Genomic DNA, 25,736 nt, shown 5'->3' on the forward strand with positions numbered 1-25,736 from the left:
ATTCTCACTAGTCTCTTCACAACCGTGCACCAGTCACTGATTATGCTGCATACCAGGTGTGCACCTGAGGATCTACTCGCAAATCCAATACACAAGTGTAGTGAACTGTTTCTGAGAACATGCATAATGGGTGCATTTTATGACACTATATTTGAACCGTCACCCAGGTATACCAGCGCACATACATGTACATGTATCACCTTAGATACCCATGAAAAGATGACGGCACATGTACAAAGTAGAGTAGCGTTTTAAATGTCTGAAATTGTCATGGCAACTGACATGTACGACGTAAACACATATGACATAGTTCATTTCAGGTAGTTCATCACAGTAACTGGTTTATCAACTTCCAACATCTCAGGAAACTAAAACAATTCTTCAAGCTCAAACCATGTTAAACTTGTAAACTACAATATAAATACATGAACTATCCATTTGGGTGTAAACTTTGAGCAAATTTCAGACATACAGGTAGTGGGAAAATACCTATTGCTGTCTCTACCTTTATATCACGTCCCTTCCCTCACCCTGTGTCATTCCTACATTATGCAAAGTGGCCAAACAACGGTCCAATATATAGGAGTTGCGGCACTTAAGGGCAGCATTTTCTGGGAGGGTTCTTCAATAAGCTTTGTTTTACATATGTGGTTTCAAATAATGCCATGTTTTTCTCCTGTCCAACATTTGGGGATGAAACTGAGATTGCAGGAATGGCATAATGGGGCAAACCTCTCTTCAGACAGGAACACACCTTCCCTCCCACCTAACCACGTCACTGACCCTGCCAATGAAACACACCTCCTACATGCACGCCAAAGATTAAAGGGTAACAGAAATTGAAAACATTAAGTTCACATGAAGTATCTCAAAATAACATTAAATACATGTACATAACCATTTCAAAAACATCACAAATGTAATGTTTACCCTATTAATTGTGACCCCAAAGTAAATAAAAAGATCCAGCATTTCCCCACCCACAAAAATCCCCTTTTGGCCATTTGCGTTCACAGGCTGATTGGATGACGTTATTGCCAGAACGCCGAACTGTACAGTGTACACATACATAGCACACAGTACATGCAGTATCGCAGGCAAACAATGGACTACGCTGTGTTTAATGTAGATTGGTCCACAGGCAAACAGTGTCTCCATTCAAGGTAGAAATTAAAGGACACAGTCCTACCATGTATTTTTTGAACTGAGACAGCCAAAAGGGATTTTTTTTGTGGGTCGGGAAAAGCAGGATCTTTTTATTCATTTTGGGGTCACAATTAAAGGGGTAAATTTCATATTTACGATGTTTTTGAAATGGTTATGTATTTATTCTTATTTTAAAATACTTCATGTGAACTAAATGTTTTCAATTTCTGTTAACCTTTAATAATAACAAAATATAGGTGCCTACCATAATTATCATTGACATTACTTTCCAGTCCACATCCAGACAGAGTCAGTTCACATATGAATGTAACTAATTCAAATTACACATGACTTAAACAAGTTTTTTTGCAAAGAGTTGTATTTGAATGAGGCTGTCACTGAAACAGAAACCAGTTTAATGTTTCCATAAACTGACAGTTTCATTTATAGCTATTTTGTTCAACATTTTATTCAAGTAATTTTTTTCCTGACTTATATGCAACATCTGGTCAAAGTATGGCTCTTGCATTGGGATCTGGACTGAATTTTTGGAATCGGACTGAATATGGTGAAAAGTATAAACTTAAACAAAAAAAATATTAATTGTGTTATTTTGATGTTTTCAGCTTATTTTACATATATCTGTAAAAAAAATCATCGATACCTGAAATGCATACATAACTTCCTGGGTCATAACAGGGATTAAACGAGTATTTCCGTGAGAAACCTGCCTGAGAAATTGCATTTACAGAAATCTGAGACTCAGAATTTCCTCCTGGAAAGTATCTGGAAAGGTTAAACATGAGACTGTCTTTCAGTTCAGGGTATATTTTTGAGGAACTGTGGAACTGCACAGATTACACAAATCAAATCTCCTTCCAGGTTAATCTTAAAACAACAGATCTGTCACAATTACATTAACAACCGGTACAGCTTGTCAACATCAATGCACTTTCTGCGGTTGATTTGTTTGGGGCAGAATGCCTTTAAGTGCACCTGGTCAACCCTGAATGGTGTCTTTAATTGGTGTGCAGTTTACTCAATGATATTTAGCCTAAAGCCAATTATTGATCAATTACAGTGGGTCTTGTGTCAACGTCCAATTTGCTGCATGTGCATGTACATCACAATTTCACAAATTCACATCTGTAGACCTTTCTCTTTGCCAAGATTGATAAAATCATCCTTGGTTGGTAGTCGATTCTGCAATGTTACCCTTTAGAGTGAAAGAGGAACTGTTATTGTAAATTAGCATCTATGATTGTAACAGGCAGTGGATATTGCCAGCATGCACATCATGAGACTGGTCCAGAGGCTAGGCTCTACTCCCATACATGTGCTACTTATACCAAAGCAGACTGCTTCTCAGTTCTTGCATACTGTACGTCTATGGCCTCATTACCAGGATAAACATTATCCATGTAACCCAACCAGTGAAATTTGATTTTCTGCTAGTTAATTTCCTTGCCAGTCCCCGCTGCATTCTCAGGATGTGGATGTTGATATTACTTTGCATACAATTTCTCAGCTGTGCCCGTGAGCTCAATCCTTTACGGTAAGACTTTCAACTGGTGCGAGGAACCTCTCTAGTGGTCTCATGCATACTGTGAGGAAATGAAACTAGCTAGACATTGAATGGAAACAGACCAGAACATCCAGCATGCAGGAAGGAAGACAAATTGTGTTATTCAAACTGTTGGAGATTCTGAGGTTTGTGGATGACAAACACAAACAGTTAAGTAGCGTCTTCATCCTCACATGGAAGTCTCTTCCTCCTGTGGCATAAAGGGGGCGTAATACACCCCCAATCAAAACTCTCTGCCTGCCAACAAAATCCTAAGTTATTACTACCTTTAGTGATAGAAGCCAGTTCTCCTCACAAGCACCTTATACTTTAAAGTTAAGGTACCATCCTACACCTATATGCCCTGAGGCCAGAAAACAAGCTTCCCCTTTTAAAGGTGAAAGGAAAACCTCAAGTGTTCTGCCAGAGTCTCAGGGGTAAAAGAAGGAGTAAAGCAAACCAAAACAAGACAACACATATAGAATGGGGTCATAAGCACATGTTTTCCACCAAACTTGAATCCTTGAAGCTGATTGGTTGTGATGTGACACTCTCCTGTAGTGGGTAATCTGGCATGCCTCAGGGATATATGAAGGTTGAGTGAAATTCGATACGACAAGGGCATGAAACACTCCCAATGTTCCCTGAGTCTGAATTAAACAGGCTAGCAAGGTTATCTTCCAGCACACCAGCCTCATCTCAGGCTCCATGTTGAAATCTTCTTTTAAGCAAAGTTCAAGTCAACTGGAAAGTACATTGAAGTTTAAGACCACTGTTCATTAATTCCATTGTTTAGTAAAATAGAAGGGGGGAAATCAGAAATCTTCAAAAAAACAGCATGTACTAGAACCATCTGAGGCATTTTGGAGGAATATATGTGAGTAGGGAGGTGGCAGCCTCCTCCCATTTTACATAAAATCATGATTGCCTCATTCTAGGGATCTAAAGGCCTTTTCACACTAGACAAATCTCGGGGTTGATACAGGGTTGATGCAGGTTGAAAACTGGTGACGATTCACACTAGAACATTTTCAACCCGGAGCAAATAAAACCCTGCATCAACCCCGAGACTGATTTCAATGGCGGTTGAGCCCAACCCTGCTCTAGACCAGGGTTGAAAATTTTCAACCCGGGTTGAAAAATTTTCATGCTCATTTCAGGGTTGAACTCACTCCGATAAGCTCGGTTCAAACAGAACAAGAGTGCAACAACACGTGAATGAACGTGGGGTTGAAAAACTAAATTTCAACCCGGGGCAGTCATGTATTCACCCAGGGTCGAGTTCAACCCCGGTTGAGAGGCTGTGGTGTGAAAAGGCCTTAATAACAGACATCTGTGCCTGAACTGTCTCAGGGAGTTCCTACGTACTGACTCTCTCAGCTGATGGCAGAGTGCGTGGTTCTGCAAACAGACTGAAACTGTGGTTAGAGTATGACCTTTAGCTAGAGAAGAAGGCAACAATGCTAAAACCATAAGGAAAATATTTGTGACAATCCAAGCCCTTCACTCAGGAAAGCTGGCTAACAACTGTTAAAGAAATAGTTTGGATTTAATCAAGATCACGTCCTTCCATTTACAAGTTCAGGTTTCAGGTTACATATACGTTTAAGTGATCCATAGAGATCTAATTAAACTGGTTATAACACTGTTATGAAGACTATTCATAATATGGTGACTTGGTATAAGTTTTTCTGAAGTGCTGGTACTTTGCATATATCTGGAACTCTAAACTGGCTGGCTTCTGCATGCTCAAACTACAAAAGCTCAACCTTTTTAAAGCTCCCATTAAAACTAAACTAAAATGGACTTGATAGGTGGGCTAAGATACAGAGCAAAATTATAAAGTTACTGTAGTACCTAATTCTATTTCCAGTCATTTTCAATCAATGTCCTACATGTTTAGTGTAATAATTAAAACCAGAACACAAGCCTAAAAGGTCACCGTCAAAACTGAGGTAATCAGTCCATCCCGAAAGCATGCAACTTCAGTCCATTCTTAATTTCCTATAAGTGCATGTACATGTATTTTGATTTCTCTTGGTGACCTGTCCAAAACCATTTCTTTTTAAAGTGTGGTCAGACTCCGATTGATCTCAAATTTCAAAGGTCGCCTGGTAAGGGGTAACAGAGGTGTCCTACACACTCAGTTGAGTCAGCATCAGATGGTAGTTCAACCCTTTTGGGGTTCCTGCCTTGCAATCAGTCAAGCAATTCATTATAACATGCTAAGTGATATTGACAGTCGTTTTAGTTTCTAAAAGGGGTGTTCTCTACCTCCTACACAGGGACAAATTTGAAGAAGGAATAGAATGTGCTGCTTTAAATTTGGTACTGCATTCTTATAAATAGCCTCTGCACAGAGTTTGCAATGGAACTGTAGCAGTGCATAACTTTCTAATATTTTCCATCATATGTACCGACATTGCACTGCATATTTTCCATCACACATGTATGTGCCTACATTCCTTTAGCAGTGAATTTGGTCACTTGCATTTCATGCATACGTGTAGATGCACACAGCTTCCTACAAAAACCTCCGAAGTTCTTCACTCATGCAAAGAGAATATCAATACCTCCAAATGGAGCACGGTAGAGCATGGACAGCTCCAATGGCACTCACTTTCTTGTAACAGTTGACCAAATTTTTACATCAATTATCAAAAATAAGAACACATATTTCTTGGAAATGGGTCCAATTTTATACAAGATGCAAAAACTGTCAATCTTTCCATTAGCCGTACTCAGGAAAAATATTGTATTGAGGCATTGGTACATGTAGTTCTAAAAGACCAGTGAGTGAAGAAGCTTTGTCTAAATACAATGTTAAAACAGCAACATGGCAGAGTTCATGCTAAGTTTCAATAAAATTTGTCACTGCACAACCAAGAGCTGAGCGGGGAATGAGATGGTCAAAATAAAAGGTAAAAATGGCTGTTTTAGGGGTATCTGATAAGTGGCAATGCACATGCATAATTTGAAGAGCTGCTTATCAGGTCTGGCAAGTTACTGCGATCATCATGCAAACTTCCACACGAACTGTATCCATCCTGCGGCAGATTGCAACGGGCAGCCTGAAGGCTGTGTGCATCCTTAGCTGGTGATAAGGACAGCCTGCGACCGTAGATGGGTAATTTCATAGTCAGTGCTGCATAACCTTGATTGGACCTCACTTCCTTTCATAAGCAATCTTAATTACTAGTTCTTGCCATGCTTTGATGTAGGCACCCCTGATGCATTATGGTAATGCTTGTTATAATATGAAATACCAATAGGGCCAAAAAGTTTAGTCAAATGAAAGTCTGCAGCCTGGATTTGTGGAATATTTTTTACCGAGATTGATAAAGGCCAAACTTTGTAAACAGAGGGGGGTAACTTGAAAGTTTCCTTCAAAATGCAAGAAATGAGCAGCTTGAGTGGTTGCTGTCATAAATATCAAGAAGCAGTCTATGTAGCATTGTTTTAGTTTTACCTTAAGATGTCTGACTTAAAATGCCACTTTACACCACATCATGAGGGTGTGATAAAGTGGGTCTCCTCCCTAGACTTTCTAAGCTTCACAGCCCGCTAAGGCCTTCTGGATCAGCCCAGGAATGGGGATTAGCAGTAATCCACTGCCAGACACTGTCTCCCTCTGTGGGCATACATACACCTGTGCAATCTGCATCCGGGCATCTTGACCCCTGTTTGGCCCAAGAACTGTTTAAAGCCAAAGCGGTAACAAGAAGGTGAAGAAAGATAATGCCTAGTCCCCAATTCCTCCAAACACTGACTCATCAGAAATGACCCCAACTTCTGAGCAATGTTGGCGTACATACTGGATCCTCATTGTGGGCATCTGTCACGCACTACTAATGTCTGGATAATGAGCAATCCCAGCCCATTATCCAGTGGTTACTAACAATTGCAAGTCACTTCTATGGTTATGGTCCCCAATCATGAGTATCACCCATGGTCAGAGAGCTTCTTATCTCATAATTATGGTTTCTCTTCAATACAGAGTTTAGTTTAATTAACTGCTTAATTTCTGTCTGGTCAAACCAGCACTAAGCCAATGCTAAGCTTCGGTGGTCAGCCATAACAGAAGCGGCTAAAAATGCCCAAGCAATGACCCAAAACATAAACATGTTTCTCATCCAGTCACGAACCAGTCCAGGACATCAAAGTGTCTGCCAAGTCTCCCCTGGACAAACAGCAAGATAACTTTGCTTTCCGAATAAACTGGGAACAAACAAATCAGATGAATCTGCGGCACAGCGATGGACCCTGAGTGGGACCAAGGGAGGGCACATTTTTCCTAGCCACGGAGGCTCCTCTGTCAGGAATTGCACTTGCTGGTTCACAAACAACTGTGAAATGCATGCACTGCAGTCGCAATGCTACCAAAAACATGAATACTCCCCACTGACATGGCTCTCTTCAACCAATGAGGGGGATGTTTCTGCTCAAAGCAGATGATAACCTCCTCTTCTGACAGTTGTTTATTGGGCAGTTCCAAGAACCAGCAAGCCTTAGAACATTTCAATTTGAAATAAGCTATCTTACTGGATTTCAGCAATGCCAATTGTAAGTGAAAGCCCAATGCATACACATGTATGAAAACCAACTGATAAAAAAAACGTGACTAAGGCACTGACCCGATGTTTCGCACAATGCTCCCCAGGAATATTAAAGCTGGCTTCTTTTCTGACTAAAGTTCTGCTGCCAACAGCAATGCAAAATAAGCCTTGAATTTGTGACAATTTCAATGTTCTCCCTCCCTCATCCCACAACGACATGAACAGCCTCAACAAACTTGGATGCCATTATTACAAGAGTGATGGAGTAATTAAAGAGTTGCAGTATCAAACCCCATCCCCGGCTCCAAACACTGAATAGGAGATTATTTGGAAAGTCAAATGCCACTTTTGCAGAGCCCCCTTGAAGTTGTTCAAATGTCAAATGCATACAGTTACAATCAATAACACAAGAGATCCCACAGGACTTTGTTGCTAAGTAAACAAGTTTCCCTATTGTAGAGTATCTGTACAGCAAGGGGATCCAGAAACATCAATGGGAGAATCTCGAGAGAAGGGGGGGCAATGTGAACTGTGCCTATCCACTCCCCCCCAAAAAAAAATCTTCTCTGGTTTTTAGTCATGTGAAAGGCTTCTTCTTGTGACTACAGTTGTACTTCATTTTTGTTCCCTCCAGAATCATGCCACAAGCCCAAAATTTCAGTCCCAACCCTCAGATTGGCCACAAAATGTTTACACAGAATCTGTTCCCCCTAATCAATTTGCATCTGGATCCACCGTTGTTTAGAAAACAACTGTGTTACGCTGCTGGATCAGTCCTCCCACTTGAGATGGTCTCTAGACCTTTTGGGTTTAACTTGTATAATGTCATCTCGTTTGATGCTACCCAGAGGCTACCAACTAGAATGGATTTCCGGCAGTTACTACGTTTAGCCCCACCAGGAGGCCTTGACAAATTAATTGCTGTGATTATAAACATTAATGGCACCAGATATATTTACCTGGGATAAACCCTTTCACGCAACAAGATTTGTGATCCTAACTGAACAAATTACAACTGAGCAGCCACTTCCTCCCATGTACCTGGACAAACTTTGTGTACTTACTCAATTTCACACATCCACTTGACATTTAATTGAAGACTTTTGCTAAAGCTGAAACCTACATGTACATGTATACACTGGGATATTTATAAAGTTATGCGGTATAGTGGAAATTCATTAATGTTGCGGCAAAAAAAAGAAACTGCCCTGCGTGACTAATGCACACAAGAAGGATTATCACATTAAAAAGCACTCAAAATTAAAGCACCAACCACTAGTACTGCAAGTATCAGAAAACCTACAGAGACTATGATGTACATGTACAGTGTAATATGAAAGGTAGGCAGGATGTTTTTGTAAGAATACTTTCCTACATGTTTGTAAGCACATAGACAAGATCCAAGCAGGTATTGTGTCTGGAATTGATATTGCTACATGTAAATTACCAAAAGGAGGGAATTAATGATAAAAAAATAAAGAGGATTTGAAAGAGCAACATCTGGGCAACAGATTAGTTCACCAATAACTTCAAATGCAGGCAGGCAAGCTATAGCAATAAGGAAGCTGTATTCAAACATACTTGAAAATTTCTTCCACAATTTCAAATAATCTATTAAGGAAAGCAGTGTGAAAACTTGGTAATGACCAATGAAATAAACATACAGGTGGACAGGTGTACAGAGATAGGGTAGGTTCAACTGGATGATGGGTACATTTAGGTTGAAGGATGACGGAAGGATGTCCTTGGGTAGCATAGTTATCAGAGGTTTGCAGATTCATCTTTTTCATAAATTTGTAACTATTATATGAATTTATATTTCCTTTGGCAAAATTCTCTATTAAGGTACAGATCAAAAGCACCACCCGTGTTTCAGCTCATGCATACTCACTACACACCTACACGTACAAGCTAGAAGTTGAAAGCCACCAATTCTGAAATCCAAAACGTCTTCCTCACGGGTTCAACACTTTAAACGGTTAAAATTCCACCTTATTGGGAGCAACCATTTAGAAGTTCTACCCTTGTACAAACATGTACCAATGTGACAGTGTTTGATTTGATGCAAGTACATGTATGCACAAGCTGAACTTATGTTGATGTCTACATAAGTGGGTGAGACAATAACGTGGAAATATATCTGTTTGAAGCTGCACATCGACATTAACCATTTCCTGCTGGGTGCTTTTAAAAATGCAGTGCAAACATACGGGTGATTTTTCAATATCTTCAGTTTTCAAAAATCTTCAAAATTCTTATCATTTTTTCCTGAATGCCTAAACCCCATGGAGCGACTGTCTGGGGACTACTCTAATCTGACAGACATCTACTGATGCCTGAGTATTTTAGCCAGGCCTGCTGCCTTGTAAAAAGAGCCCAGATTGTGTGGTGTTACATAAGTTTCTTTTGTTCCCGAAACTGGCACAGTGCCCTGTTGGGTCTTTTCAATATGGGCCAGATTAGCATGCAGCAGTATTGTATCGCTCATCATTGGAGTGCTGGAGCACTTTCGCCCCTGATGGTAATCTGCTTGCACTGAATGCCACAAACAGTGGTACAATCTTTCAAAACAATGACAGATTTCCTCTGCTATTGACAACTGAAAAAATGTTGGCATTTCCCAGCAGCTCTGTCTTTTTTTCAGAGTACGGTCTTTTGTTACAAGGCCCACAGCTCTTTTGTCCGATTTCGAGCACCCAGCTATGCGTACAAACCCAAGGTACCCTAAACCGGGCTCCCCGGCAGGATATGGTCAAGGTAACTTTCAACAAATTCACTGTTGGTACCCAGAGGGTCAGTTTCACAAACTATTCGATTGAAACTACTTACTCTCTACGACTAGTGTTCCAGAGCTCTCACTGGCCCCCGCCTTGTTCGTAGCCCGACAACGGTAACTGCCTCCGTCTTGCACCCTGACTCGTGTGATATTTAGGCCCTCTTGAGTCCTCAGGTATTGAGGGTCACCAGGCGTTACCACAATCTCTGCATTGTCTTTGTACCATGTGACTGTAGGGACTGGATCACCTGTGGTGACACAGGGAAGGAGAACAGAGAACCCAAGACCAGCACGCAGGTTTCCTGGGCCAGTAATGATTTGTGGCGTAACTGCAGTTTGGAAATTTAAAAAAGAGAGAGAAATGAAAATGAAAATAGAAACAACAAAAACAGCCGTTGTTGAGTATTCCAAACAAGGCGTAAACACCACAGTTAACTAAATTTACACTATCAGTAAAGTTCATTTAGAACCAGTGGCAAGCACACTATATCCAGCACATATTTCATGGCTTTGCTAGCCAAAACAATTGCAGGTTTGGTCACAATTCTAGGCTTACAATGCCAGCTCAGATTTTCTACATTAATCATATTCAAATCCTTACAACTAAATAAACAGATGCAGGGCATGTGCGATAGCCAAATCCTTTGCTGATTAGTATAATACTTGTACATTAACTATTTCAATAGGTTTTTGGCTAGCAAAAGAAGGTATTTTCAGCATATGGTAAAGCAAAGTCAGAATACGGTTGGCTTGGCAATTATTAGTCTGTTTTTGTTGAAACGCATGTTTCTGGCCTCAGCAAACTGTTAGGCTAAACAATTCCTTAAATATTATTCCTTGAGGATTTCTCTTGCACCTGTCTTTGCTTTCCAAATTACAAGGAGATGATCAATGTAACATAAATGTTGTGGCAAATATGGCATTTACATGTATATGTTTCTTTTTTTATTAAATCTGAGGGGATTTTAATGATCTGGATGGGTTTTTTGTGCAGGTATAGAGATTTCTGAAGAGATGTGCCTTTTTTTGGTCATTCTCTGCTCTGAAAGCTAACTTGCATTTTGCTCAAACTCTGCACAATAGATAAAGGTCATGTGTGGATAGAAACTGGTGTTCTCTGTAGTGCCATGAAATCTGGACCCAATTCCATGGCTCTGCATTACAACATTTACAAGCAAATAGCTTAATTTTTTATGGCAGAAAATTCTACACTAACAATAAGTTTTCTTCAAAGGATGGCCAAAAATTTTAGCACGTGTATGCATCCTGTAACTATTATTGTTTCTGATGAGGGTGTGACGGTGTTCACTCTTCTTGCCACACTGGCACGGCCAGCTGTGGTCATACCCTTGAATGCCTCAGGTGTGACACATCCAGTAAATTTCCACCTATCCCTTCGATCTAGTATGGAATCCATGATACAAATCACTTACAGGTACATGTACCCGCATAACCTCATAACTACAGTACATGTATAGCATAGAAGTTCCTTGGGGCACAGTTATCAAACTGAAAGTAAACATCTGAATACTTTATTTTTTTCCCTTTAACTATTATCTTTATCTACCACGGCAGTCTTACAACTTTTGTCAAAAAGTTTGTGCTAATGAACCAATAGGCCAACTCCTCATCTTCAGTGACCAACATTCAAAGTCGCTGTATCAATTTTTTGTAGTCAATAAATTAAATACAAATACATGTACACCAGTTTTGTCTGATTTCAAGTTATTAAGTTTGGTATTAGTTCAAATTCAAAGGCGGGTTCAACTTAGTGGGCATATTCTCCATTAAACAAATTACACCCCTGACTTTTCCCACTACAGCAGATGAAGGCCAGCTCAGGGGAATTGATGCGACTACTGCCCAAGCTGCAGGTGATGACATTATCAGCCAAGCACACCAGCCAGAAAGTCAAAACAAGTTAATAAATTACACATTTTTCATGATTCTGTTCAAAAATTTTACTTTTTCTGATTACTCCTCCAGCCATTTTTCTGGTGCGTTCCTATTGTGACAAGTCACAATCGCTTTCTATGGAGATAAGAGCAACAGTGACTGTGGCAAGAGACATTAAATTAATGTCCATTCTCCTGTGGCAGTCTTGACAAATTTAAGACCAGCCAAGCATACAGTTTAAGACTCAGAAAGTCAAGACAAGTTCAAAATTGTAATTTCCAATGATTTGGTTCATCCATTCAAAGTCATATTTTTTCACACACCCTCCTGGCGATGTTGCGATATGTCCCTCCTCAAGTAGGTGCTTTATCAATCTTTTAAGACTGGCCACATAACAGGCTCTTGACCAATAAAAATGGCTAAACTGTCTGAGGTATTTATGAATGTTTAATGGATATCAGAAGTTATTTGCAATGTCAAAAGCTAACACCAACTCTGCAAATTTAGCAATACTGGCCAGATTTTAACTGTCAGTTGGCAATGAATTTCAAATTCACAATTTGCATTTGGTCAGATCCAATAAAACGGGTCTTAAAGTCATTGTTTCCAGCAATTCCTATTTTAAATTGTATCAAGAGGAACACACTACTGAACATTTTGATTTGATATTACTCCGGTTGAAAAAGAACCATTATTTGAGTGAACAATTTCAATGGCTCAGCTGATTTGCATTCTGCGTTATTTTTTACTGCTCTAAAACTAGGAAGAGGTTCTACATTAAGTGACTACTTTTGTCAGGTTGGGTCACTTTTATTTATGATTCATAAAACAGGTGAGAAGTGTTCCCATGCAGATCACGGCCCTACGTGGTTAATGTGAACATTTTGTACTGTGATGTACTTGAGTTTAAAATGATTTGCTAACTCTGCACAATACCAATACAAGAATGCAACATGTGTGGATGGAACTTCACAACTGAAAACTGGAATCACACATCATATACGAAAAAATGTAAGATTCCAATTTGTCAAGCAAATCTGCCTTAATTTGGACGCTGTTTCAGAGAAATACAAGGCAAAAATGCAAATGCGTGCAAGGTCTGATTAAAAGCGTGTCCTGCACTGATAATCTGCCCCAATGGGGGCCAAGAAAGGGTGCAGTTTTCCTACTAGTGGAGGCTGCTATGGTGGGAACCACACTTTGCTGGTTTGCGAATGACTATAACGTGCATGGCTTGTGGTCGCATACATAGCTACCGACAAATAGAACACTTCCCATCGAGGATTGGGTGCCTGTTACATGCAAAAAGAAATATTTTTCTCTCTGTGAGTGTAAGCAAGAGGGGTTCAAGTAGTTGAGAATGTAACCCATTTCCCTACATACATGAAGCCAACTGGAAACATGCTCTATTACCACACACTGTCATAACTAAATTTATTTCAATTATTAGGACAGACACTGATGACAGCTTCATGAGCCCTGGCTGTGTGCCACCTTAATGAGTTACTCCACTGCAGAAAGAATAAAGCAATAACGGCTTACCAACAAAACACTTGTATTTTACCACTTGATTTCAATTCATCATAAGTAATTTGGACATGCTTACCCCTCGATACAGCAAAACAAGTGATCACCAGCGGAGTAATCCAGAGTTCACTTCTGGCCATTATGAACTGACTATGCAACACTCATTAATGAGGAAGACTGCAACCACGCAATAATTCCAGAACCCACGCTACCAATGAGCAGCAATTAAGGAATGATTCACGCTTCCCCCCACATGCCCCATTTAAGCAATCAGTGTAATTCTCTGACGACAGGTTTTTTTTGGTTAGAGTTGCTTCGGGGATTTAGTCACCTACCCTAGCGAGGCTCCCCCCCCCTTACTCTACGTGCTGGGTGAATCTAACCTAAGCTGTGACACTGTCACCGCTACGCCAGCCTTACGGAATGCCAGTACTCTCAGGAGAAGCGGGGGGGGGGAACTTCCTCCCACAGATGATTGGCCCTTAATTGATTGCTTCCCTCCGCGAGCGGAACAGGGTGTGATAGGTTATCATACATGTGTAGATGAATGCTATCGCACTGATTGAGGTTTGAACGTGGCACAAATTTGCCCCATTATTTGGCATAATTTAGTTTATAGGCTTGTGTCTTTGATGGAAGTGCTGACTGCCAAGACTGTATGACGACAAGTGGCTGAGACGTCTTGGGAGAAGACGTCACACATTCCAAGTTAAAGAGTCTAATGCTGGCGTATGGTTGAAATTTTACAAGCAGCGCAATTAAGAGTTAAATTGCAGTGACCGTGCATAATCAACATTTTGCAAAGTGTTCAAAATTATCCCAGAGTATGATTCCAATGAAACAAGTCCCTAAAATATATGAAAAATATACTGTAACCAGAAAATGCCTGGAAAAACGCATTATGCATTAGTCCATGATATCTGCAGCAGGCTTCATTACTGCAGTAGTCATCCCACTCCGCATGGCAAATTTCTAATTAAACTCCATGCACAAACCCTGGTGCATACATCAGTTACATTAGAAGTTTAAACTGCTTAATAATAATTTTCTAACATTCCCCAGTCTTCAGATGGAACAGCCTTAACAACAAGAAAATCGAGCGTACAAATACATGTATTATCTACAAATACATGTATTATCTACAAATATATGTATTATCTACAAATACATGTATTAGCAGAGGTGCATAACCTTACAAGCTGGAGAACCAATTTTAATCCAACTCCATATACCCCATTTCTAATAGGGTCTGCTCTTTTGACATCGCAGTCGTGTTTATATACCGGTACAAGTGGCTGCTAAAACTATGGTTGGCCGCTGGTATAGAACATCAAATAATACATTTACATGTACTGCTAAATACTAAAAGATAATACGACCCTATTCAAAAATCAATGAAACAAATGTCCATTTTGAACGAATTGGAGGTAAAATTAAACACCTAGTGAAAGATGATATTTCTGCGAACAAGTTGTAGGCAACAAAACCAGTAGCTCTTTGCACAAACCAAGCTTTGTACAGCAGTCATATTAGAATATTAAACTATTTAACAACTCCACCAAAAACCAAGCATACAAATGATAAGCAGAGGCACAGTATAAGTTAAGTTTAGAGAACCAATTTTTGGTGAATTACAACATAATTAATTACACAATTTAGGACTTATAAAAGTGGCAATTTTAAGTTACAGAGCAGACCACTTAGCAAATAACCTCACCAGCATTAACAGAAAGAAAGCCCAGTTCTAAAAGAACACAGTGTAAATTTTAATCACTCAAGCCTATACCGAAGCAGCAGTTACACAAATTTAAATTTGATTCTTTGGGGGAGGGCGTAGGACAGCTGTTGACAAATACAGGGTAGTCTATATAACAGCGGGAAATGCCTCAAACTGAAATTAACAGAAGGGGTTCAGACAGCCACACCAGTGCTTGTACATCTTGTCTCCTCTGTCACAGATCCCTACTTCCTTGTATTAAACTGGAGACAGTTGTCAGACAAAGTGTGTCATTGTCAGAGAGACTTTCTTTGTCCTCCATATGGTTTTGCATTTGCCTCAGTCACTGTCAACAGGCGTGGGTTGTAGGGTGGGGGGAAGAGCAAGTGTTCCGCAGATTAATGTGTCAGCGATGATATTTTGGGGGGCCTATTGTAGATTTGACAAAAGCCAACCAGCGGAAGACAGAAGGCCGGGGAGTAGTTTAGGCACATTTTGTCAATCTTCTTATGGGGATTTCCTCCAACGGAAAGGACAGATCCCATAACTAATTTACAAGATTTGGCAACACTGACTAGCAGAATGTGCATGCACACATGCTGAGACTTTGGACTGTCTTTTCCAATTTACGTTTAATGAAAAAACATGTTCTGTAGATTATACACAGATATGTACATATAACTGCCGTTTGAATCATTTATGTACTGCAAACTGGCCATCTAATCTCAATATGACAATATTAAATTGGGATGGCATATCTTTGAAGAAAACAGATGTAGACAGCAGCCAGTTAAATTCTTGGGGCCCAAATATTATACATGTTTACTGTACATGTAGTTGACAAATTGTCTGAACTCAATGCATTTCAAAATTTATAGACATGTAAATTCCAAGAGACAACACTTATTGACTGCTTGGAGTAAAATCTTATTCTTCAAATATCATGTTCTCTGTTGTGCTTCCTGCTTTACAGCATCTGTACAAAAATAAATGCTGTACAAAGAAATTCAAGACCTTTGAAGCTACAAAATTTTGACCTATTTATGAAACTGGAGCAGCACTTAGCAAGAGCTCAAGGAGTCAACAAATTGAAATAAAAAAGTTGAACATACCAAGTACATCAACATATGCTGATGCTGAATCTGTGCCGTACGTGTTGGACACCTCACAAGTGTAGGTTCCCTGGTCCAGTCCAATGAGGCTGCCAATGTGCAACAGCTGACCAGAGTTTCTGAGGGAAAGGTCATTCAAAAATATCAAAGTCAACAGTCCTAAGCCTTCTCTGAAGGCCTGTCAAAAGGTTGGACTGTATAAGGGTTTGTTCTGTGGAACGGTTTGGTTGTTTTCATACCTGGATATGATTTTGCCCTAGTTCACATTAAACATAGGAGCACTTTTTTTCAAATGCAGAGTAAAACATTCTCATTAAAAATACCGTCTGCTCTTTGACGTCACAATTGTGTTTTTCCTATAAGTGGCTGCTATAACTATGGCTGGCCTCAGTACCAAATTAAAGAATTATTCACAAAATATTAAAACTCCAAAGCAGCTATCAGAACACCAAATAATAATGCACATAAAGAACTAATAAATTAAAATACAACCCTATTTAAATTAATGAGACAAATGAACATTTTTAGCAAATTTGAGGTAATACTGAAAGACAACTAACGTGTAATTTTTCTGAAAATGTGGCTGCCCATACAAATTGTAGGCAAAATAAAGAGCGACCAACAAAACTGCATGTTCGCATCTGTTTTTAAAGTTTGAAACTTTTCTTGCAATGGCTTATGATCATATATCCACACAAGAACTCACTCCAGTTTTCAGAAAGGTAACCCTATTTGTGAAGACAAAATATCTAGGTATCAATACAGCATTCCTGAGTAAATATACTATAACTTTCACTGGGATCATAATTTTCCCAATTTCTAATCGGGAGAGATAAATCTTTCAAACATGGGAAAGTTTGATCAAGGACCATAGTTAACTATTGTTTGACTATCTCTGATCGAATGCACGCTAGTCAATGATGGTTGGACTAGTCTAGTCAACTATTCATAAGCAGCCTACCAAGGTTGGTCACATTTTTGGTTGCCATAAACCATTTTTAATAGCACAGTGCAGAGAGGACCAGCTATAAAAAACATGCCGGAAAAACAGTACGTCACTAGTGAACGGCCACTGTCACTGTTATTTTTGTTCTTTGCCCTTCCGGCAGCTACCTTTTCTGTCCTTCGGCCTAACAACCTGACAATGGTTGACTGGGGTCGTTCGCACTTTAACTTCACTGCACATGCGCCAGGTACGTCACGAATCAACAACTACATGTAGTTATAACTAGTGGTCCTTGATCAAAATTGCCTCAGCCTGCGACTTCTCTGAGGGAAATGATCTGATAATGCTCTGTCATCTCACCCAACTGTCCTTCTCCCTCCTGCTGAAATCACTGCTGCATCTTTCTTCCAGATGATACTAGGGGTGGGGTCCCCCCTGGCTTCACAAGTCAATGTCAGGTCCTCCCCCAGAATGACCTCTTTGTTTTCTGGTGGCACTACTATGGATGCAGCAACTGAAAGTGGAGATTGTGATATACATGTAATTGAGAAATGACAACATTCAGACCGCAAATAAATTGATTTTTTTTCTGACCCATCTTTTGAATTTGACCCGGAAGTTCCAACTGTTGACATTTGCAGAGCTGAGAGAACCTCGGGTGCAAAGGCAAGAAGAGGCTGGCCATCTTTTTTATCCGAGCAGAGAAAACTTAATCTAAAGTTCTTAGCTCTTCAGACCTTCATCATGACATCTGCTTAGTTGTATCATGGTTCTGCCAAGCTGATGGGTCAGGCAGTGCCCCATATTTGTTACTCTATAAATCAAACCTCCCTTTCATTACAGACTCATGAGAGAAGATGTCATGAGTGCATTGGTATTCCTATGCATGCACGCCTAAATTTGACTGGTGTTCGCACTTACATGTACTTCAGACAGCAACTATCCCCCTTTTTGTCGTAGGGGCATGTACAACTTACAATTACAATATGTCCATAAATGTGGTGCCATCGCAGTAAAAACAGATTCTTATTCTGGTCACAGAATTAGTCTTTACTCACAAATGAAAAATGTCAATATAACAAACTGTATCATTTGCACTTCCTCAATTGGAACCAGTACTTTTATGGAAATGAAAACAGACGCAGAACTTTTCATAAAAAACACAAACCCATTGTGTAGAGTTGACTGTGACTTACTCTATTGCCAAAACATTTGAAGCAAGATATGGAATGGAGAGAACCCCCCCCTTTGTGTTGGTCATTGTTATATCAGAATTTCAGGAATTCTTTTCAAACATCTGGGGGATGTGTTAAGTAACAATAACCTAGAGTGTGTACAGGGATTTGACTTGTAGAAGGGGGCACCCCTCCGTTCCGTATCTTGCTGGGTATATGCCAAAATTTGTTATTGAAATTGTAAATAACTCCAACACGTATGGTATTTCTATGGGAAATACAAACCTCGAACAGTAAGAGTTGCTGCAGGAGATGTGACACTTTGAGGAATGTAGTCATTGGTTGCTACACAGAAGTAGTCCCCTTCATCCTCCTTGCTAACGGCTGAGAAATAAAGATCCCCTACGTCTGCTCAAAGAATCAAAAGAATCGAAACTTCAAAATTGAAAGTTTTTGTAAGCGGAAGTAGGAATTAACTAATAATGTGACCAAACTTAACAATGTGGCAACTGTTCTAAAGTCTGGAATTCAATTTTGCCTTTTGTCTTTCAGTGTAAGCCTTACTAGTTTAAGGACAAATTTTGCTCATATGTGGGTGTTGAGAATCTGACAGGACAAAGTGTGTGTGACATGTTTGACATAATATTTTTTGTTTGAATGTCAACTAAAGGTTAGAATGTAATCCTGGGATACACATTTTACTTTTGCCATGTTATAAATTTTTACATCAACAGTAAAAAAGTAAGAAAAATGTTCTTATTCTTCATGCACACACCAAGATTTTACAGCTTAAAGGATCTAGGAAATGAATTTTTCTAAGAATTACTTTTTGTGTATCTCTGTTCTCTTCTTCCATGTATGAAGACTGTTTGAGATCATTTTTGAGTTATATGAACTGTACGGTGCCCTTTTTCAAACATCAAAAATTGACCAAGCATTTCTGGACAAGTGAGGGCACTTTTGCTTTGATGTAAATCCAGAAAGACATGGTTCGCGTTGCATGTTTTCATATTCAAATTGTGAACCTCAAATTTACTATCTGGGAACATTTCTGTGAAAAGGATTTTTGTTGGATTGTTGCCATATACTTACACAGCAATAAACTGCCACAGAAAATGAAATCTACCATGGCAGTGGTTAAAAAAATCTCAGGCGGTGCAAAAATCAGTGCAACACTGAGATTCAGTTCCTTGGATAACATCATAGTTCTGCTCATGAATATGCAAATTTGCATTAGCATAAAACCAAAAAAGCATGAAAATGTGGGTTAAAATTGCAAAACAAACATTTAAAATAAGGTTAATTGACACCAAAAGATGCAGTTTCAAGGGTTTTTAGTAAACTTTATAAAAAAAAAATTATTTCCTGGTTCCTTTAATTTTTCTCTCCACAGTTAATTGTGTCCGTGCAAAATCACAGAGGGTGAAAATGGAAAATTATATTGTCTGAATGGATATGCACAAAGTTGAAAAATAAGCTGGCTTCTTGCCCTGTTACCCCAGAAAATTCAAGTGATTTGCCACTCTTGTGTAATGAAACCTGACTCCAACAATTTCGCAGGGGCCTGCTTAATGTTCCATCATGTCTAAATAAATTAGCCCTTCAAAAGGTTAACATGCGTGTCAATTATAAAGTCTGAAGCAGAGAGTTCACAAAACATTATGGCCAGAGGGGCAGTGATGGATCTGTTGTGCATGCTACACAGGAAATTCAAGCCAAGGCTAGCCATGTGGCCTATCGTCATGGCGATGAAAGAATTTAATAATAGATTCATACACCAGTGAGGGGGAAACTCAGGCTGGAGAACAAAATGCTCTAATGAGTAGCCATATCGAGGCTTGGAAAATAACAGATTAATATTAATTTTCAAGCAGGAAATTTAACTTGACTGCGGTCCCACCCTCCTTGAAAAATAAATCCAAAAATTTTAACATCCCTGTAAAAAATTCCCTTTTTACTAGGTGGGACTGCTTTTCCAATCAAGGCTTTCAACATTGTATAAGACATGCTATTGGTTGGGTGGCTTCTGATAGCAGAAGGGAAGAGTTTTCACAAACTGAATTGGGTAGGACTCAAAACAGCAACCTCCAATTTGGAAGTGCAGACTCATCAACTACTTTTTGACAATCAAGCCTGCTAGGGGTCAGCTGACGGAATTCCAGTGAATAGTGGGAACATGTACATGTCCAACATTCACAGAGACAAACCAGCTTCTATAGCAGCTTATCTCCAGCAAAAGAGAGTGACACATTCCTTACAGTAATTACTCCAGAACAAGCTTGTCACCATGAATCAGATACAGATGTCAGAAAATGCTAATTTTGGCCTGAGTGGTGTTCTTAATGTCAAGCACATAAGCAAGGAGGTGACTCCATGAGAGCGTGTTTGCCCATGCTTATGAGAGGGCAGGTTTTCATTAGAACTACCTGCAAACTTTTGCTTAGGATTTTGTGCCAAGAATTGATGGAAACAATTTAAATGTCCCTTGAAACCTTTACAAGTGCAACAATTGCTCAGTCTAGTCTCTTTTTTCCCCAAAACAAAATCCCAGAGGTGAAACCGCACGCAGAACATAATAAGACAAGGATGTGCTGACCTAGCAATATCAGTTAACCTGTCAATCAGGCGGGCTTAAATTTGCCCCGAGTTTCGCAATCAATCCGATGACAAAGCGTTAATGAACACAACATCATTGCTTGCTTCATTGGGGTCTCTGTCAGCAACGGGAAGGCCGATGATAAAGACTGGTGCCCTGTACCTGCAGATTACCGGCCAGTTCCTCTGTTTGTACCCAAACGGGTCAAACCCTTTTCCCTCAAATTCCTTTTTCTTTTGCCAATGTTCCTTGCCATAAATGAAGGCTTAATTAGACTTCCAGCTTCCAAAAGGTTAACGCTGAGGTCAGTAAAATACATGAAATGTAATCCTTTATTTCAGAAAAGCACATAAAGCTCAATAACTAATATCATAGTTATTAAGCAAGTACCACTTCTTTTCCAGCAATGCCAGACTCTGGAATCTTTTACAGGAAACAAACTCAAATGGGTGGGTTATCCATGAACTTTCAGTTAAAAATGACAGTTATTTGCTCATTCACAAATAAATTAAGATGAAACCTGAAAGACCACATTTTATACTTAAAACAGCATAAAGAGTTTCAGCTTATCTAAAAGTCCCTTCAAGATAAACCAAAAAGTTCAAAGTTTAACCAGAATCTAAAATGGACTTCATTTTTCAGACACGGCTTCATATCTAACATGGCAATTGAAGCAGTCTTGTTCCATGGTAGAACCACTTACAATGCATTGTCTGCATAAGATTGTGCAGTTACTCTTAAAGTAGTCCAATGACCACATTAACTCAAATCCTGCCTGGAATGTAGATGTTGCTTTTTGCAGTGCTTCAAATGAATTAGGTAGCCTAACAGTTGCAAAATCAGGTCGACCAACCAGATGAGTGATGATACCATTCCACTGAGACAGCCATAACTTGACAGACAAAGTTGCCATATACAAAACATATCTGCAACAGGTGACCTGGTACCAAGGGATGACTGTCAACAATTTTTTCTGAGAGATATTAAAGACGCCAAGAAGTCAGCTCAATGGTATGTGCAGATTGCATTTATGCTATAAACTTTCATTTACACATCACATGAGCAATTCCAAGGTGTTTCCACTGAGACAAAACCTTCCATTTCCTGCAATACAGACATCCAACATTACAGCAATTAAAAATAAATGTCATCCCTTTTCCACGACACATTTTCGACCAGTTTAATGTCATAGATTTAGGACACTGCTGGTCGTGAAATTTTGTTTATTGCTAATTCACACTTAGTTGCAGTAATTGTAAATTTAAATGGTAATTTATTAATAACACTTTTTTAATTTGTGCAAACAGGAAATGTGGAGGCTTTTATTTTTTCCCTATTACATTGTAGAGTTTTTGTCACTTTGTGGAAAACTGTTACATTAATCATGTTAATGTTACATTTCAACCAGAATGACTGAACAACGAATGATCCCCCTTTTGACCTGATAACAGGGTGACTGTCACTTCATGAACAAAGAAACACAGAAACCAAAGTTTTTGTAAAAATGTTTGTTTACAATTCATAGTAAAGTAAACATCATTTTGTTTTGAAATTTTGTCAAACTGTTCTTTATGATCAAATGACTGGGAAAAAATTATCGGGCGTTTTTAATACAGAGGTATAACTTGCCAATTCCAAAAAGGATTAAAATCATTTTTATGCTTACAAAATTATCCCGTTTCTGATAATTTTCAAAAATTCAATAATTCAAAAACTTTTGGGGCTTTTAGGCTGAAATATCAAGTTTCTGAACCAAAATCTTCAGTTTCAGTTTTTGAGAAAAAAGTGCATACATCCAACCTTTAAAACTGAAAAATGAACATGAAATTAGCCTCAATCATCGGCCGGTTATATCGGATTCCTGCCTTGGAGTCATGATCATTCTTTCATGAAAAAGCAAGTCTTTGGGGGAGAGGGGGCAAAAAGGAGTGAATCCATGGGGGGCGGTATGTCCAGATGATGGCTGACTAATTCTTCAATTCCTGTCTACGAAAGTTTTATATGTTTCATTTCTTGTGCGTTAAACAAGACCCACCGGGGCAGTTTGCAACTGAGGAACGTCATCTCTGCCACACCACCCAGTGACACATTTTAATCATGAAGGAAAAGGTTGACAGACATAAGGTGCAGGCTTCCTTGATCAATAACATTCTGCTCTGTGGTTTCACGAACTGTATACTTTCTCCTCTTTCTCAGATGTCTCGATTAATATTTGATCGGTAACTGACCCCCCAGAAGAGGAAACACAACCCCCCAAAGATGAAAAATGATCTTGCCTATCATCTCACGATAAACACACAGAGCCAGTATTGCAGTCAAGACCTCTTCAAAGACAAGACCCCACAGGACCAACATAAGACCTCCAGTCTGAATAAGAGTAAGAAGCTTTACAGTATGTGGCATGTCTAGTCTTGTATCTCCTGTTGAATCTGGTCTTGTTTCCGGTCTTGTGATAGTCTCGACTACACCACTGTGCAGTACATATGCAAGTTCACTCTTATGTACTGTACATGTACAGTGTACATGTACTGTGGGACCAACTCTCCTAACCAAAGAAACTGTCCCCTTAATACAGTGAGGGCCTAACCACATGTGAAATTCGAAGTACAAGTACATGTACCGTTTGACACGTTTGACGTGTTTGAGTACAATCCACTAAGCATTCCTCAAGAGCACCTCTAAGGAAAACTGTGTCATTTGTCTTCGGATAAACCCTTGTGCATGCCAAACAATGCCTGTAGCCATTGTCTGTAGCCAGTTTAGCATGCACAAGGGTTTATCCACTATGAATACAGAGTAAGAGTTCCCCCGTTTTCTCTGTTTTCTCCGAATGACGCAATCTACAATGAGGCATCTTGGCATGAACCAAAAAGTCCTTTTTAGCTTGTAATAGTTGAGTGCTGAAGACAAATGACATTGTTTTCGATTTGAATGAGTCCATATTTATTTGAACAGTTAAAATCTGAGAAAACTTTTCTTTAGAGATGCTTTTCCACAAGTACATCCAGTAATTAAACGCTCACGCACTGTAAATCCTGGCATGAGGGATAATGCAGGGCCTAATTTCATGGCACTGCTAAGAACACGATTTTCACTATTAAAAGAGGCTATGTGTGCTTAATGAAGATCATAAACAGAAATCACCGCCGGAGGCATGCTTACTCTGGAAGCAAAACGTGCTTAACTTGCCAATGTAACCAAGGGAATCCCTTGTGCACCCATGCATGAGCATAACCACACCAAGTAATGCTATGAAATAGTGTCAGCAAAATTTTCTAGGATAGTAAGCACAACTTTTCTGCTAGCTGTTAAGCAGCATCGTGAAATAGGGCACTAACATGCCAGAGAGATTTAAATCTTCCATATACTTGACAATTTCTCACATACATACATGAAGTGTCCAGGACTCCCAGTTTGTTCTGTGAACCACAAAATGTGGTCTTTGCCAAAATTAAGAGCTACCAGAAAAAGACAGGTTAGTTTCATATCAAAAGTGTCAACTGGGATTCAAAGCCAGGTGTTTGATTTCAGGTAATTAGAAGCAACATTAGCCAAGTTTGTCAGCTGGAAGGAAGAGGTTAACAATTTTATTGTTAATTAACATAATTAAGAAGACATGAGGAAATACATCATTACCCGTCAGTAAGTCACCTTGGCATTAAACTGTGACAACTTAATGGCAATGCATATAAAGTTCACTTAATTTGTCATTAACCCTAACACTCCTCAATCCTGCACCTGTTGGAGGACTGAGGACTGTTAGGGTTAAAGAAGCAGAGTAACACAGTGTACTGTGAAACATTTTTAATTATCGTTTTGCCGGTTCCACATCCCTTCACGAGTTTGTTGTGAGAAAGAATGCTGAGTGATGATTTCAGACAAAAAGCTACGTATACACTGATCTTTAAATAAGTGAATAAATATGTTTAAGCCAGGCTCAGGAGAATGGGCATGACTAATGCCTGAGACTGCAGCTCAGGCATTATCAATGTTCAGTCTCCTGAGCCAGTCTTAAACGTTAGTTTAAGATCAGCCAAGCACATACTTATTCCAATTCATATATATCTTTTTAGTCAGAGAGTCAACAGAAGTCAATATATGATGGATTTCCAGCAATTTTGTTCTAGAATTTTGCTTTCAGTTTCCAGAACACCCTCGTCTATTTTACGGAATATCCCTCGTGCACACAGACTCTTGACCAATCAAAATCGATTAAACTGTCTTGTATCCAGGTGCCGGCACGTGATTCACGCAGCAGGCAGTATCACTTCTCAGTAGGCATTATTAAATGTTAACACATGGTAAAGTTGCACATTCTTGAATAAGGAAACACTGTCTGGAGTATTTATGAATTACCAATCATAGCTTGAAAGAATCCAGAAATGGAATTTTGAAATCAAGAACAATCAATGGAGGTCAAACAAGTCTTGCAACGGAAACAGCTCATGTAATAATTTATCTATACCGCTTTCATTCTACTGGTATTAAGGTACATGTAAGAGCTAGATTTAGTTGACAAAAATTAAGCAAACAGGATACATGTGTCTGATACATGTACCATCAATAGCTTGAACGTGCCACAAATTTCCAGAGTTCATTTTTAATTTAGACATTTGTGAGCTATCATCCCCAAACCAGGCTGAAGTCGGTATTTGTGATGTTGGACAATTCCTCGCCTTCAGCTTTTTTTTACACTTTAAAGTGATCCATAATAAATCAAAATTC

At 39.2% G+C, this 25,736-nt stretch overlaps 1 protein-coding gene across 2 annotated transcripts in view; it reads right to left on the minus strand.

The window, feature by feature from the left end:
- Positions 1-25,736, minus strand: part of LOC110988113 (contactin-5-like) — a 136,063-nt gene that overhangs the window by 71,789 nt on the left and 38,538 nt on the right. For both annotated transcript variants that reach the window (XM_087143618.1, XM_022251365.2), the window contains 4 exons: positions 18,701-18,823; positions 17,601-17,754; positions 16,295-16,413; positions 10,096-10,371 (listed from right to left, as the gene is read on the minus strand). In XM_087143618.1, coding sequence (XP_086999744.1) covers positions 10,096-10,371; positions 16,295-16,413; positions 17,601-17,754; positions 18,701-18,823 — 672 coding nt within the window. The remainder of the gene's footprint in view (positions 1-10,095; positions 10,372-16,294; positions 16,414-17,600; positions 17,755-18,700; positions 18,824-25,736) is intronic.

This window comes from Acanthaster planci, linkage group LG11 (assembly GCF_054643075.1).
Source record: "Acanthaster planci isolate LZ-2023a linkage group LG11, COTS_SCS, whole genome shotgun sequence".
NCBI classification, from domain to species: domain Eukaryota; kingdom Metazoa; phylum Echinodermata; class Asteroidea; order Valvatida; family Acanthasteridae; genus Acanthaster; species Acanthaster planci.